Here is a 14,198-nt window from a genome sequence, read left to right as displayed (position 1 = left end):
AGAAAAATACACTTAGAATTCAAAAGGAAAAAAAGTTTTCATCATTGCTCCCATGTAATAAAAATAAAATAAAATAAAATAAAACACAACTACAAATAAAATAAAATAAAGGACAACGAAAAAACAAGAACAACTAAAAGAAATAAACGCATTAACAACTACCATCATTATATAAAAGACATTAAACACATGGAAGTAAAGGCTACTATAAGAGTAATAACAACAACAAGAGGAAACCTCTGTATACCCAAAAACAATAATTCTACAAAGTATTAACACTACAAATAAGACCAAGAAATAAATGCATTAACAACCTCCAGAAGTTGGAGTTCAGACATTAAACATGGAAGTAAAGGCTATTGTAAGAATAACAAAAACACCAAGGGAAAACCTGTATATACCAAAAACCAAGAGTAAATGCTATCAAGAAATACTTGCAACAAAGAAGAAAGTTGAAGATGTAGAAGGAGAAGGATCAGAGAGGAGAGCTGAAGAAGAGCATCGAAGGAGATATAAATAGAGGTAAATAGCATATAAAGACAAACATTCATTAAATGAATCTAGTGCATTGTGAAGAAAGATATTATTATAATAGCCTTTACTTCCATCGTAACCATTAAACATCCTCAAAACGCAAACATTGTTTATCCTAAATAGAAACATGTTAAACGTTAGTAGGAAAAAGCTTAAAGAAAACCTAAAATAGAAAAAGATTAAGGAAGAAAGTGAAAAATGGAGAGATGTTACCTAGCGGCATTTAATAGCCAAGATGTTACCTGCGATAGTGTAAGCTGGATGCCATCAAATAGTGTAGGATACGCAACCACCGGAAGAAATAGAAATAAGGAGGGAGGAGAGAGAAAATGGAAAGGGGGAAGACAAAACGTCAGAAGGAGAAAACGGAAATGGTGAGAAAGGGGGGAGAGAGAGCACGAGAGAGAGAACCTAGGTGGTCGGTGAAATTGGGATTGGAAGAGACTGAGAGGTTTGCAAGAGAGAGGGGGAGAGCTGATACTAGAAGAAATTGAGAGAGGGGGAAAGAAGGAAGAGACTAAGAGACTAAGAGACTCACGTCTCTTGTGACTGTAGACACAACGCCAAATCGGGGCTTGCGGGGGAAAGAAGGAACAACGTTGTGTCTGTTTGTTGTAACTTGTAAGAAAAGGGAGAAAGGGGGTAAAAGGGTAGACAATGCGAGAGAGGTTTGTAAGAGAGAAATCTTTGACCCTGCAACACGAGATCTTCGGTGCTGCCTGCCAGACTGCCAAAAAAGAAGTTACGCAGATTGGGAGGAGAAAGGGGGAAGATAGAGAGAGAGTGGCATTGCCTGCCAGACTACCAGAAAAGAAGTTACACAGACTGGGAGGAAAAAGGGGGAAGGTAGAGAGAGAGTGCGGGACATTACATGCAGACACAGGGAGCGACACAGGAGTCTTTACACGTAGACTAGTTTAGCCTTGCCTGATAGATATTACACGCAGACTGATACACGTGTCGAGCATTTACACATAGACACAGGGAGCAACACAAGAGTCATATGCCTTACACTGCTAGACATAGGTAGTCATGTTCATGGGTCGGGTCGGGCCGGGCCGGGCCGGGCCGGGCTTTCACTCAGTATTAACAGATTTTTCTAAGGCCCGAGCCCGAGCCCAACCCTCATAAAAAGCCCGAAGCTCGGGCCTGGGCCCGAGCCCAAAGTTTAGCCCATATTGTTACTATTGCTGAAGCGGCTAAAGAGAGAGAGAGAGAAGAATAAAAAATGTATATATTAAATTATAAATATATATATTTTTTAATAAATATTATATTATTTATATAATATATAAAATACATATTATATATTTTATAAAATATATAATGCTGAGTCGGGCTTTTTTGACAAATCCCGAGCCTGGTCCGAAACACAATCGGGCTTACTATGTTAGGCCCGAGGTTAGGCCCGTGGGCCTAATTACATGACCAAGCCCGACCGGGGTGCGGGTCGGGCCATCGGGCTACCCGGACCATGAACAGGTCTAGATACAGGGAGCGGCACAGGAGTCATTACACATAGACTGGTTTGGCTCTGCCTGCTAGATATTACATGCAGACTGATACACGTATCGAGCATTTGGGGGTGACCGTACACCCCCCAAATGCTTTAAGTATATAGTAGATATATCATAGTTAAGATATAAATTGAAAATTAATAAAAGTAACAATATGACTAAAAATAAACTTAAATACATGTACTAAATGTGCACATGTAGAATTTTAAATCACAATAATCATGATTATGATTATGATTATGATTATGATTATGATTACGATTACGATTACGATTATGATTATTATTATTATTACTATTATTACTACACTACTAAATCTTGTGTTCCATTTCTGTCTTAAATAAAAATATTTTTTATTTTAACAATTATTTTTATTTAATACAATGATTATATAACATTAGAAATGCTCTAAAATGTCTTTGACAACACTATATACTTTTTTATTTTTTGTGTTCAATCTTTTTTTAAAATATTTATTATTCAATTATGACATTATGAATTTCTTTGAAAAGTTGGATCAATGACCCATCATTTAGATAAGAAAATAGCTTTGCTTTTGGATCAGTTTTAAATTATATATTTCATCTACATTATATAAATAATTTTTACTTATCACACTTAATTTTTGTTTGACATAATTAATATATAATTTTTTATATATTCGTTTGATTACTTATACTTTTTTATTACTTTTAAATATTTATTATTTAACTATCATATCATCAATTAATTCATTTGACATAAACCACTAACCCATGACCCAAAAAAAAGTTTGATTTATAGGTTGACATTAAATTTTGTATTACATTTCCATTATTTATAAAATTATATCTTATGTATAATATTTTTTTGTTCAATAAATAAATGTATAATATTATAGATGTACCCAATATTTTATTTTTTATAAATACATAACATTATATCTTATGTACAAAATTAATTTTTGTGATTCTTTGTATTTTCTGTTTTTAAAAATTTTATCATTTGACTATGACATCATTTCACTTCTAGGTTGATTTTAATTTTGGCATTCCATTTTCATCATATATAAAAATACTTCTTACATTCCACATTTATTTTTGTTCAGTATAATGAATATACAATATTAGTGACGTGCCCAATTCTTTTTATTTTTTGTAATATATATTTTATTTTTTATTATTTAATTATAGCATTATTTATTAACGTATTTGACCTCAAATGGTTGATTGCTTACCCACCACTGAGAGGGAAGAAAATGATTTTGTTTTCAAATTAAATTTCAAAATATTTATTTTTATATTATTAAAATTATTGTTATGGATTTAATTAGTATAATTTAATAATGAGAAAAATGTATCTTAAATATAGGATTTAATAAGAGAATATACCTTAGATATATGATTTAATGAGAGATAATAGGAAAATAGTTTTACTTCCAATTGGTTTTAAATTTTACATTCCATTTCCATCATTAATAAAAAACATTTCTTATTTATCATCAATGTTTTCAACATGTTGTTGACTTGGTCGATTAAACTGTTCGAACCGTCACTCGGCCTTGATTCTAGGTTTTGTTTTGTTGAAACTCCCCCTTTCAATTAAAAACCATCTAACCCAGGCGATTCAATCATTGTCATGTTCGACCCAGTAACCAAGTTGCAGGTTGTGCATTTAATTATGTGCAAACTTTTGAAAGTCATAACTTTGCACTCCGATGTCTAATTGGGATTATCTTTTTTTTTTTTTTAATTTTGAGTAAGTTTTCAAAATTTATATGTCCCAAGGGCCTTATGTGCCTTGCCATGCTATTTTTGTGAAAAAACCTTGTTGTTGGCCCCAAATTGCAATATTTTTATAAATAAAAAAAATTAAAAACATAAATAAATGTTACATGATACATATATTATATGTAATATATGTAAAACATAACTATAATATATGTAAACCATAATTATACTATTTATTGATAAAATATGCATTTTTACACACACACACACATAGTGTTGATGTAGAGTGGTTTGACTCGTTTGACCTTGAAAATCGAATTGATCTGTGACTTATGACCCAAAGGCAAAAGTGTGTTGACCTGTGGGTCAATTTCTAAAATATTATCAATCATACTTATTATTGTTTAATATGTCAAATTTTATTATTTAATTGTGGCAACATGGATTGGCCCATTTGACCCAAATGGTTTAATTTTTTACCACCACCTAGATGAAAACACAATTTTTTTTTCCAGCTAGATATTAAAAGTATAAGTTTTTATGTTATTGAAATTATTAATTTATTATGTATGGACTTAATTATAAAATTTAATGAAGAGAAAAAACAAAAAAGCCTTAAATATATGATTTAGGTGAATGCAAATTAATACCTTAAATGTTGGACTTAACGAGAGAGAATTGAATGTATTGAAAATCTTAAAATTACCCTGTTCAACTCATTTAATATCAATAACCAATTACCCTATTTGCCCTCATTTTTTTATCAATAAATTTAAATATACAGGGGTAAGTTTTGTCCTCAGAAAATTCTAGAAATATTCTTGAAGCTATTCTACTTTTTAAAGTAGTATAGATATAGATTTTTTGTTATTTATTTGCAATTTTTGTGTTTTTCTACAATTTTTATTTTCTGATTTTTTTCAATTTCTATAGTTTTTATAATTTAAAAATAATTTTTATTTTGTTTGCAATTTCTATAATTTTTTTTTATACTTTTTGTAACTTTCGTTTTTCTATGTATTTTATGTATTTTGCAATTTCTACAAATTTTCCTTTTTTTCATCTCTAAGAGAAATGCTGAAAGCAGCTGAAAGTCGGTATTGTTGGGCTGTCCGCTTCAGCCTCTTTAGGGAGCTTATCCTGAGCGACTCAAAGCAGCTGAGCTGAACAACTCAGCCCTCAACGGGCAAAGTTTGCAGTTTGCAGTTGCAGTCAGCCCTCAAGAAGGTCCAAGCCGCCAAACTGCCAAAGGGACCCGTAAAAACCAGAAAATTGGTGCACTCGAAGAAGCGGGAGAGAAAGAGAAAAGACTGGAGAGTTGAGATGGGAGGAGAATCCATCAAGTCTCTCAATCCCAACTGGGCTCTACTGCAACAGGTACACCCCATCCCCTCCCTCTTTCTCTGTTTTTCTCTCTTTCGCTCGCCCCACCCTAACGTGTTATATGGTTTCATTCTCTTGCAGAAACTGAAAAGCCAGGGCCCTAATCCATCTAAACCTTCAGTTAGTTCCGGGAGAGAAACCCTAAACAGTGTATTAGGTAAAGAGCGTGATTTATGATAACGTCTGTGTCAGAAGTAGCTCTGTTCTTCATGTTTTTGGTTACCTTGACTTCTTGGGTTCTGTTGCGGCTTTCTTTACAGGAAAACGTAAAGAGAGATCGAATGCGGAGCATGATTCTCCGAACCTGTCTGCAATCACCCCAACTAACTCTGATTGCAGGTTCTTCTTCCCCGTACTTATGCTTGTGCTTTCTTTATATTTTTTGTTACTGTTTTTTTTTTCCATGTTTATGAGCTGAAGGTAACATCTTATTAGGTTATTAAATCCACTAGCTGTTTATTTGTATCACTGCTAAACTGCCTTGTTGTGAAATGTGAAATGGCTTCTATTTTTCCGTTCTTTAAATTACTGACATATTTGTCAAGTTCTGACTACTTATGTAGTTATGTTCAAGAGCACCAAGACTCCAAATCTCCAATTTATGTGATAGTTGCTAATGCTGCCTATGCCTTGACTACTCGTAAGATTGACATGAGTGACTAGAAATTGATTTGACAATCTAATTCGCGCCCATAATTTAACAATGAATATGGCACTCAACAGTATGAAGTTGTGCAACCCAACTAGCTTTTTAGCATGCAAAATTGTTATTACAAAGTATTTTTCATCATGGACTGGATGGTGCAAGATGAATGTTTTAACAATACCATTATTTAGTCTTTATTGTTCATAGTGCCTGGTCCACAACTATCCCTTAGTAAATATTGAAAAACAGTTTTTTTTTTCTTTCTTTATCTGAATTTGTAATGCATTCTATTGACATTGCATTTTGGTTTTATACATCCTAAAATTTCTGTGCTTATTAATTTTATGTTTCCATCAGTATTCTTGCAGCATATTGTATCAAGCAGCTGTATGTAACAATTATTTTATCTAGGATGTCAAAAGTTTCTGAATGTGCAAAGATTTTTTCTCAATCTTCTTTTGCAAAAGTTTCAGAATTTGCGCTTATTAAAATCTTCATTTGTTTAACAGCTTGACAAATGCCATAGCCATGGACTGTGAAATGGTTGGTGTCAGTTCTGAAGGAAACAAAAGTGCCCTTGGTCGGGTTTCCTTGGTAACAATTACTTCTTTTATTCTCCAGTGGTTGCAGTAGCAATATTGTGACTATTTTGTCAAGAAAAAAACTTATATCAACTGAAAAAAACCCTTGTCCTAACTATACTGGTCAATTGGTGTATATTGGCCCTCATTCAGCTCATGTTTTTTGGGTCTGCCTTACCTCTTCTAGATCCTTGAATTTGTAGGCTTGTAGCATATCACTTTTTCTTATTGATGCCATATGGCCTTCCATGCACTTTGTTTTGCAAAATATTGTATGCATTTCTTTCTGCAGTTTTGTCTTCCCCTCCCTCATGCGTTATAAGACATGAAAGGGAGTGGTTGGTCATAACAGTACCACAAAATTCCAAATTTGAAGTGTATCTACATGCATGCTTGCTTTGGGGGGTGTAAAACAAACAAAGAATGTAGACAAACAGAAGAGAAAACGAACAACAAAATATGAACAAAACAAAACTAACAAATTTATAGACAATTATCTTGCCTTACAATATCCAGAACCTTCTGGAATTAGGCTAAACATGTGGCATTAACAGTCTGACACTTCAAAATGGGTCTCATGTTGTGTAGGATACTTCAGTTTTCTCCAATCGGGAAAAAACTTCAGTTTTCGGTATAAATTTGTTATCCAGCACTTTGTCCATGTTTTGTCCTTTTTGCATCTGTATAATAGTATACTTTCTCTTTCTGTCACAGAAGCAACTTAGAGCATTATTTTTGTTCTATAAAAAACTATCATTTTGTGAAGAATGATATAGAGAAATGTCTAGAAGCAGACTTACAACATTTATGCCAATTTTTATGTCATTATAAACCATGTTCATTTTATCTTTTATAAGATTGATCCCAAACAAGATAAGAAAGGATCATTTTAGAGGTAATAATATACTTTGAAAAGGCTCATCATGGCAAGAAATTATAGCTTTCATTATTCTGAAGAATTAAAGTAAGGGTCGGTTTATGGATAGTTTTTCTTATGGAAGAAGAATAATGTATTATTATATGTTAATTTAAAATATGAAGGATGACTTGTAGAACTAAATTGTTAATTAATTACTCAAAAGGATCATACTGTATTTATGCCCCCGTTTATCAAAAATTGGTCATTTCCAATTAAATACCAGAATAATCCTATCTCCAATGGTGTAAATTTCCAGTTAATATCTTTTTTATAAGTAACAAAGCATTTCATTAAAATTAATCAAGACGAACTAACAACAGATACAACAAAGAGTTCCCCAAAGAGGCACGAGATGCTGCCTCTAAAGCAAAGCAAAATTACAATTGAGCCTAAAATAAATGATCCCTGTGCACCCCTTGTTTAGCTAGTAGGCCTGCCAGCCCATTAGCTGATCTCCTCTCCCACTGAAATCTAACTTTTAAATTGGATGTTAGCCACTTGAATCTTCTCATTGCCCCCCTGAAAGACCAAGCTACAGTCTCCGGTTCTTTCAGCCCCCCTATTACCAATTTAGAGTCTCCTTCAATGACCAAACTCCCGAAGTTCAACTCTTTAGCAATATGTGCTCCCTATTAAACTGCTTGGACCTCTGCACTAACCACATCCCCCACTCCGATTGGACCAGAGAATAAGGCAACAATCTGACCCTCTGCATTCCTGAAACTCCAATACCAGAAGGCCCAGGATTACCAAGGCTACTACCACCAATGTTTAGCTTTATGATGCCTTCTTCAGGGGGCTTCCGGGCTACAACAGGTTTGTCCTTAACTGAAGAAGATTTCACAATTAATTCCCAGTTTCTTCACATGCCAACAAAGAAGAAATGTGAAAACGGATCCAATACTTTAGCCCAATTAATAGCCCTAATCAGCAGACAATCCCAAACAGTAGCCTCATCTCTTTCTTAATCATTGAATATCCTGTTATTTCTTTCCTCCCATACTGTTACTAAAGCAGCCCTAACACATCTCCATAATACCCTCCCTCTTCTCTTAGGCCACCTGAAGGTTGTAGGGTCAAAAAGCCCCCTGATTTTAACTGTTAGATTTCCATATTTATATGTTCATTGATATTGAGTGGCGATTAGTTCATTGCAGGTGAATATGTGGGGGAATGCCATTTATGATGAGTATGTTCGCCCAGTAGAGCGTGTTGTTGACTTCCGTACTAAAATAAGTGGGATTCGACCCCGTGACTTGAGGAAAGGTTGAGACTTTTTCCTTTTTCTTTCTGAAGTCTCATGTTTACAGCTCTCATATTATTTGGTTGAAATGATGATAAGCAGCAAATTGGGAAAAAAACAAAAGAATGCATGCTTATGATCTAACCTTCTGCTGCAGCAAAGGACTTCCAAGCTGTTCAGAAGAAAGTAGCAGAGTTGATCAAAGGAAGGATCCTTGTAGGCCATGCCTTACGCAATGATCTTAAGGTTCCCACTTTTGTTTTTATTATGGATTCAAGAAGTGGAAAACTAAGCGATTAACCAAGGTCCTTTTGAAACAGGCATTGCTGCTAAGTCATCCAAAGAAGGACATCCGGGATACCTCTGAGTATCAACCCTTTTTAAGGTGCATAAAAGGGCACTTTTCTGTTGTAGTGTTGTCCAACTAAAGTCTGAAATTTCATTTATATTTTACACTTTCTGTTTCCATTCCCATTAAAATTTAGTGTGTTTTCAAAGCAGGGAAGGGCGTAAAAGGGCACTTCGAGATCTTGCAGCAGAGTTTCTTGGTGTTAAGATCCAAAATGGGGAGCATTGCCCTGTAAGATTCTAGTTTATGTTCTTGACAAGAGTAACCATGTCATATTTCCACCATATTGCATTAACACTGTATTGCACCCACTGAGTTGAAGACAATACGTTTATCTCTATTCTCTAGTCACAATAAATTTCAGGGTCCCAAATCAAATGGTTGAGGATCCAAGGTTAAAGTATCAATACATATAGCCAATATGGCCGGATACAATGGACTTTTGACTTACTAGCAGGTGGCATGATTTTGGTGTCATTCCACTCTTATCCATATTTATCGGCCAATACACCCATGGTTTTGGTAATGTATCATCAAATAAGCTGAGTGTACTGCTAATGTGTTGTGTATTTGGTATCAATAACCATTAACTCTATAACAGTCTGCCATTTATCCTAAAAAAAAATCTATAACAGTCTGCTTGTTTTGAATTTTAGCGAGATGGTTGAGGATCCAAGGTTAAAGTATCAATACATAATAACCAATATGGTCTGCTACATATTAGACGTTTGACTTAGTAGAAGGTGGCATGATTTTGGTGCCATTCCACTTGTATCCATATTTATCGGCCAATACACCCATGGTTTTGGTAATGTATCAGCAAATAAGCTGAGTGTACTGCTAATGTGTTGTGTATTTGGTATCAATAACCATTAACTCTATTACTTATCAAAAAAAAAAAAAAACCATTAACTCTATAACAGTCTGCCATTTATCCACAAAAAAAAAATCTACAAGTCTGCCCGTTTTGAATTTTAGCGAGATGGTTGTGGTTTTTGGTTTTTATTCGAGATTAGATGTATGTCTGTGGGGTCTTGATGTGGTTGTTGTCTTTGTTATCTTGAGGTTTGAATTTTTATCTTTAGGCTGTTTTTGGGATTGCTTGTGGTGTTTATGTGAGTTCTGGTTTCTTCTGGTTTTTTGAGGCTAGGCTGGTTTGGAGTGCTTGTGTTTGAGTCCTTAAGTTCTGTTCTTCTTTTTTTCCCCCCTTATCTCTCGAGTGACTTTTGGTCACTCCCCTTTGTAATCTCTTTTTTTCTTTTAATAAATTTTATTTTATTACCAAAAAAAAGTCTGCCCGTTTGAATTTGGAAAGTCTGTAAATTAACTTCAACTCCATTATAGGTTTTCATTTAAACTCATTCCCATACATAAAAACTATGTACTGTTAATTGGACTTGAACTTAAGTTGCTCACATGAAAGGAAAGGACTCACACTATTAAACCATTCACCATATCATGACTACTTGTAAATGCATTTTAATGTTTTAACATCTAATCCACCTTTTCTAAAAATTAAAATAAGTATTTCTAAATAGTAATGACATTTATTAATTTTTTGAGTTATATATGCATATTTTAATTCTTTCACACTTCCCATAAGCTATTGAAATGTCCCTTATATGTTTATGCCCTATTTATAGTCATTTCAGCCTTAGGTTTAATGTTGTTGATGTAATTTTTGGATTTATATGAGCTTTCCCAACATATCCATGCATATCTTTTTTTTTTTCCCACCATTTCCATGTGTTTTCTAAAAAATATCCCTATATGTCCCTTAAAATTGCTTATTCTGTTACTCTTTTCAAAACATATCCCTATATGTCACCATGATTAGTATTTATTTTGATCAAATGATCAATAAATGAAAACGTCATTAATGAATAAGTGGCACCTTGGCCCATAAACTCCACTCTCCATTTTGCTGCACTAAGCATAAAATTATTATTTTTTTCATCCTGGGAATTGGAAGAGGAAATTGGCAAATGGGATGGTGGATACTTTAGCTAAGCAAGGGTTGTCAAGGCGCCTAGGCGAGCCTAGGCGACCACAGGGCGCCCAGTCACCTAGGTGGTGCCTAGGCGATGGAATTTGAAAGTATAAAATAAAGGGACAGAGCCCCTGTTTCGTCCCCAAAAAAGCATTATTAAAAAAATAGTGCAGAAAAATACAGGAAAGTTTTAGAAAGTTGGGGCGGAACCCCTGTTTCGTTTCCAAAAGTTTTTTTTTTTTTTTTTTTAAATTAGAAAATAAAATACTGGAGTACCAGGTTGATTTGAGAAAAGAGGAGGGAGGAGGAGGAGGAGGTTGAAGAGGCGGAGCCCCTGTTTCATCCCAAAAACATAGGAAAAAAAAGGACCACAGAACAATTGGACTGTTTAATAATAATAATAAGAAGAAGAAGAAGAAGAAACTTACCGGGAGGTCTTGGATGACTTGGACTGAATCCTCGGTTTCTCTTCTCAGTCTTGGTTCAAAACTCAAACCCAAAGAAACTTTCGTAGCTTTCGTAAAAAAGATTTATCTTTATAAAAAAAGGAGTAAACATACAACAGGATGTATTCTAATAAAATAAAACCAATCAATAAAATGATACAATGTATATAAAGTTATTCAACAAATGATATAATGTGTATATGCGTGAGCACCTAATACAAAAAACACTTGGCGTTGGGCGAGGCGACTTCTAAAAATCGCCTAGTTGCCTTGACAACTATGGGGCGAATAGAAATCATTTGTATTGGGCTCAAACGTAATATGTAATTTTTCCCTTTGTTGGGAGAGTAGGACCTTGTGCCTATTATTGATTAATAAAAGTTATTTTACTTGCCAAAAAGAAGATGGAAGAGTAGATGAATATTCTGTTGTCAGCCAAAGCACTGCTGAAACTTAGAACTACCTGAGAACCCTTGACTTACTGAGGCTGCTTGTTTCAGATAGAAGATGCCCGGGCTGCAATGCTACTTTATCAGAAAAACAAAAAGGAGTGGGAGAAGAGCATTAAAGACCACTTAAGGCTGAAGAAGAAACAGAAGAACCGTAAGCAAAAGAAGAAACAGAAGCAGGGAGATGGTGCAGATCTCAACAACAGCATATCTGTATCCTAGAGCATGAACTTGCAAGTTGCAAGCAGGAGTCCCGTTAATGGCTCTACAATATCTAGAGTTGACTAAACCTTGTGACTAAAGAAATGTCCATTGATTTGGTCCTGAGGAAAAGACAAGATACCTGGCTGCCAGCTTGCCACCATCACTTCAACATGGTATGCTATATCATTGGCATTGCCAAGGGTGCCGCAAGGGTCTAATGCTTAATATGTTGTACATTTTCATTGGATAATACTCATCATAAATTATCGAATGAAGCGTTCATAGGCCTATTTCTTTTCTCATAGGTTCTGAACTTCTGATTCTGAGTGACTTATTCTTTCATTCTGTTTTAGAAATTGCTTCAATAAGAAATTTTGAATGTGAGAGAAGTAAAGATGGGTTTATCCTTTAAGGCTTTAACCGACCTGATAACTTGATAATACGTTTTTCTCTTTGATACTCGCCAAATAATAATAATAAAAAAAAGATAAGAGTATAAGAGAGGTGATAAGACCCACACACAAGCAAAAAGAAAATATCCCAGCACCTGATAAGAAGCTTCATCATTTTACAGGATTTATGCCAGAAATTCTTAGTTGATGACTCTGTTCCAAAGCAAGGATACCCAAACCTACTTATTTTCTTTTTCTCCTATTTATCCAATGTAAGGTTCAATTGATCTTAGCCTGGTTTCACTGTGCTACCCCAAAAGAAAAAGAGGTTTTTACCGTTCAGTCCACCTCTGAAATCCTAGCTCCACCATATAGTTGGGGGTGGGTGCTAGCTTGGAATTGATGTCAATTCACAGGTGGGTATAGGTGTTATAGGTGGAGCTGTTCATGAATTTGAATTGTTGTAGGTCTGTAGTTCAAATCTGAATTCTGAGGTGGAGTGCAGGCTAAAAATCCCAAAGAAAAAAAGTTCCAAATATAAATGGATCCATTGCTATCTCCGATGCCAACTAGCATGGTTTTTTTAATGCTATACAAAAATCTTGGCATCCCGTTAGGGTGCTAGGTAAGGGTGTCAATGGACTGGTTCTGGATTGGACCCCGTTTAGTCCAAAATCAATTTGGATGAATTGGATGGACCAAGACATTGGATTGGACCAATCCGGTCCAAAATATTTATTGGATTGGATTGGGCCTGGTCCGTCCGTAACAAATTTATATTGGATTGGGTTGGATTAAGCTAATATCTGATCCATTGATATAAGATAAGAATGTGTCAATGGACCGGGTTTGAGTTGAAACCAATCTAAATCAAAATGAATTTGAACAGATTGGATGGTCCAGACATTAAATTGGACCGGTCCAAATTGGTCCAAAACATTCATTGGATTAGATTGGACCTGATCCACTTATAATGGACTCACATTGGACTGGATCGGATTGGACCAAATCCAGTCCAATTGACACCCCTAGCGCTAGGCAACACTATGACCGTCAAATTTTGATCATAATGTCCCAACCACCTTTCAGGAGGGTCAAATTCTGGGGTTTGTGAATGAAACAAATCCAAATCAAAATCTTGTCAGATTGGAGCGTTTCATTTCTTTCTGGATCATATTGCAATGCTAGAGCTGCTCTATTCTGCTTCGCAATATATAGATTTGACTGAATAGGCCTCAGCTTGGCAGTTTTACTTCCACTGAGATGCAAAACCTTGGAGCGAGATTCAAGAAGAGGCTGATAGTCCATTTCGCTTGGGAAATTGTGGATGCAAGACCTGAGCACTTAATTTTGACGACGACGAGAATAAAAATAAAAGGCTACAACCTACAGCTTACAAGGTAAGGTGTATCGTACTGTCGTAAGCATCCTCATTGCCCAGTGTAGTTTAATAATAATAATAAACAAGACTTGTTGGTTTATGGCAGTTTTGTATCAGGATAGTAATAATGTTTATGTTTGTTAATTTAGCCATAAAAAAAAGGCTACAAGGCTATACAACCTACAGCTGTGCATTGCACCCAACAATGCATTGCCTGACTGCTTCCGTTGCGACTGTGGTGTAGGCTGTAGCCGTGTAGAATTGAGTCCGGACCTCCTGCCCACATCTACCCACGTAACATCGCAGGTACACATGGAGAACATCTCATCCTTCCTACATAGTATTATGCACAGAGAGATGTTCCCAATGCACAGAAATAGTGTATTGTGGGTAAACGTGGATAAAGTTCTTGTGGGCAGAGACCCGGAGTGAGTAGAAATGGCCATTTGGCCTCA

At 35.1% G+C, this 14,198-nt stretch overlaps 1 protein-coding gene across 2 annotated transcripts; it reads left to right on the top strand.

Moving 5' to 3' along the window:
• The first annotated feature begins 4,859 nt into the window (after positions 1–4,859).
• LOC104599507 (Polynucleotidyl transferase, ribonuclease H-like superfamily protein) lies at positions 4,860–12,364 on the top strand. Of its 2 annotated transcripts, none has more exons than XM_010262074.3 (9): positions 4,860–5,137; positions 5,225–5,300; positions 5,404–5,482; positions 6,299–6,383; positions 8,447–8,555; positions 8,690–8,778; positions 8,853–8,917; positions 9,034–9,112; positions 11,818–12,364. In XM_010262074.3, exons 1-9 carry the CDS (start codon positions 5,084–5,086, stop codon positions 11,986–11,988), a joined length of 807 nt encoding a protein of 268 aa, XP_010260376.1. In that variant the 5' UTR covers positions 4,860–5,083; the 3' UTR covers positions 11,989–12,364. The 2 variants fall into 2 exon arrangements, with proteins under 2 accessions (XP_010260376.1, XP_010260375.1); XM_010262073.3 differs by having other exon boundaries at positions 4,933–5,137; positions 9,031–9,112.
• Positions 12,365–14,198: the final 1,834 nt, after the last annotated feature.

The sequence above is a fragment of the Nelumbo nucifera genome, chromosome 1, assembly GCF_055504915.1.
Source record: "Nelumbo nucifera cultivar China Antique chromosome 1, China Antique-T2T, whole genome shotgun sequence".
Classification (NCBI taxonomy): Eukaryota; Viridiplantae; Streptophyta; class Magnoliopsida; order Proteales; family Nelumbonaceae; genus Nelumbo; species Nelumbo nucifera.
The sequence above is the reverse complement of the archived record's forward strand: the minus strand, read 5'-3'. Positions and strand labels throughout refer to the sequence as shown.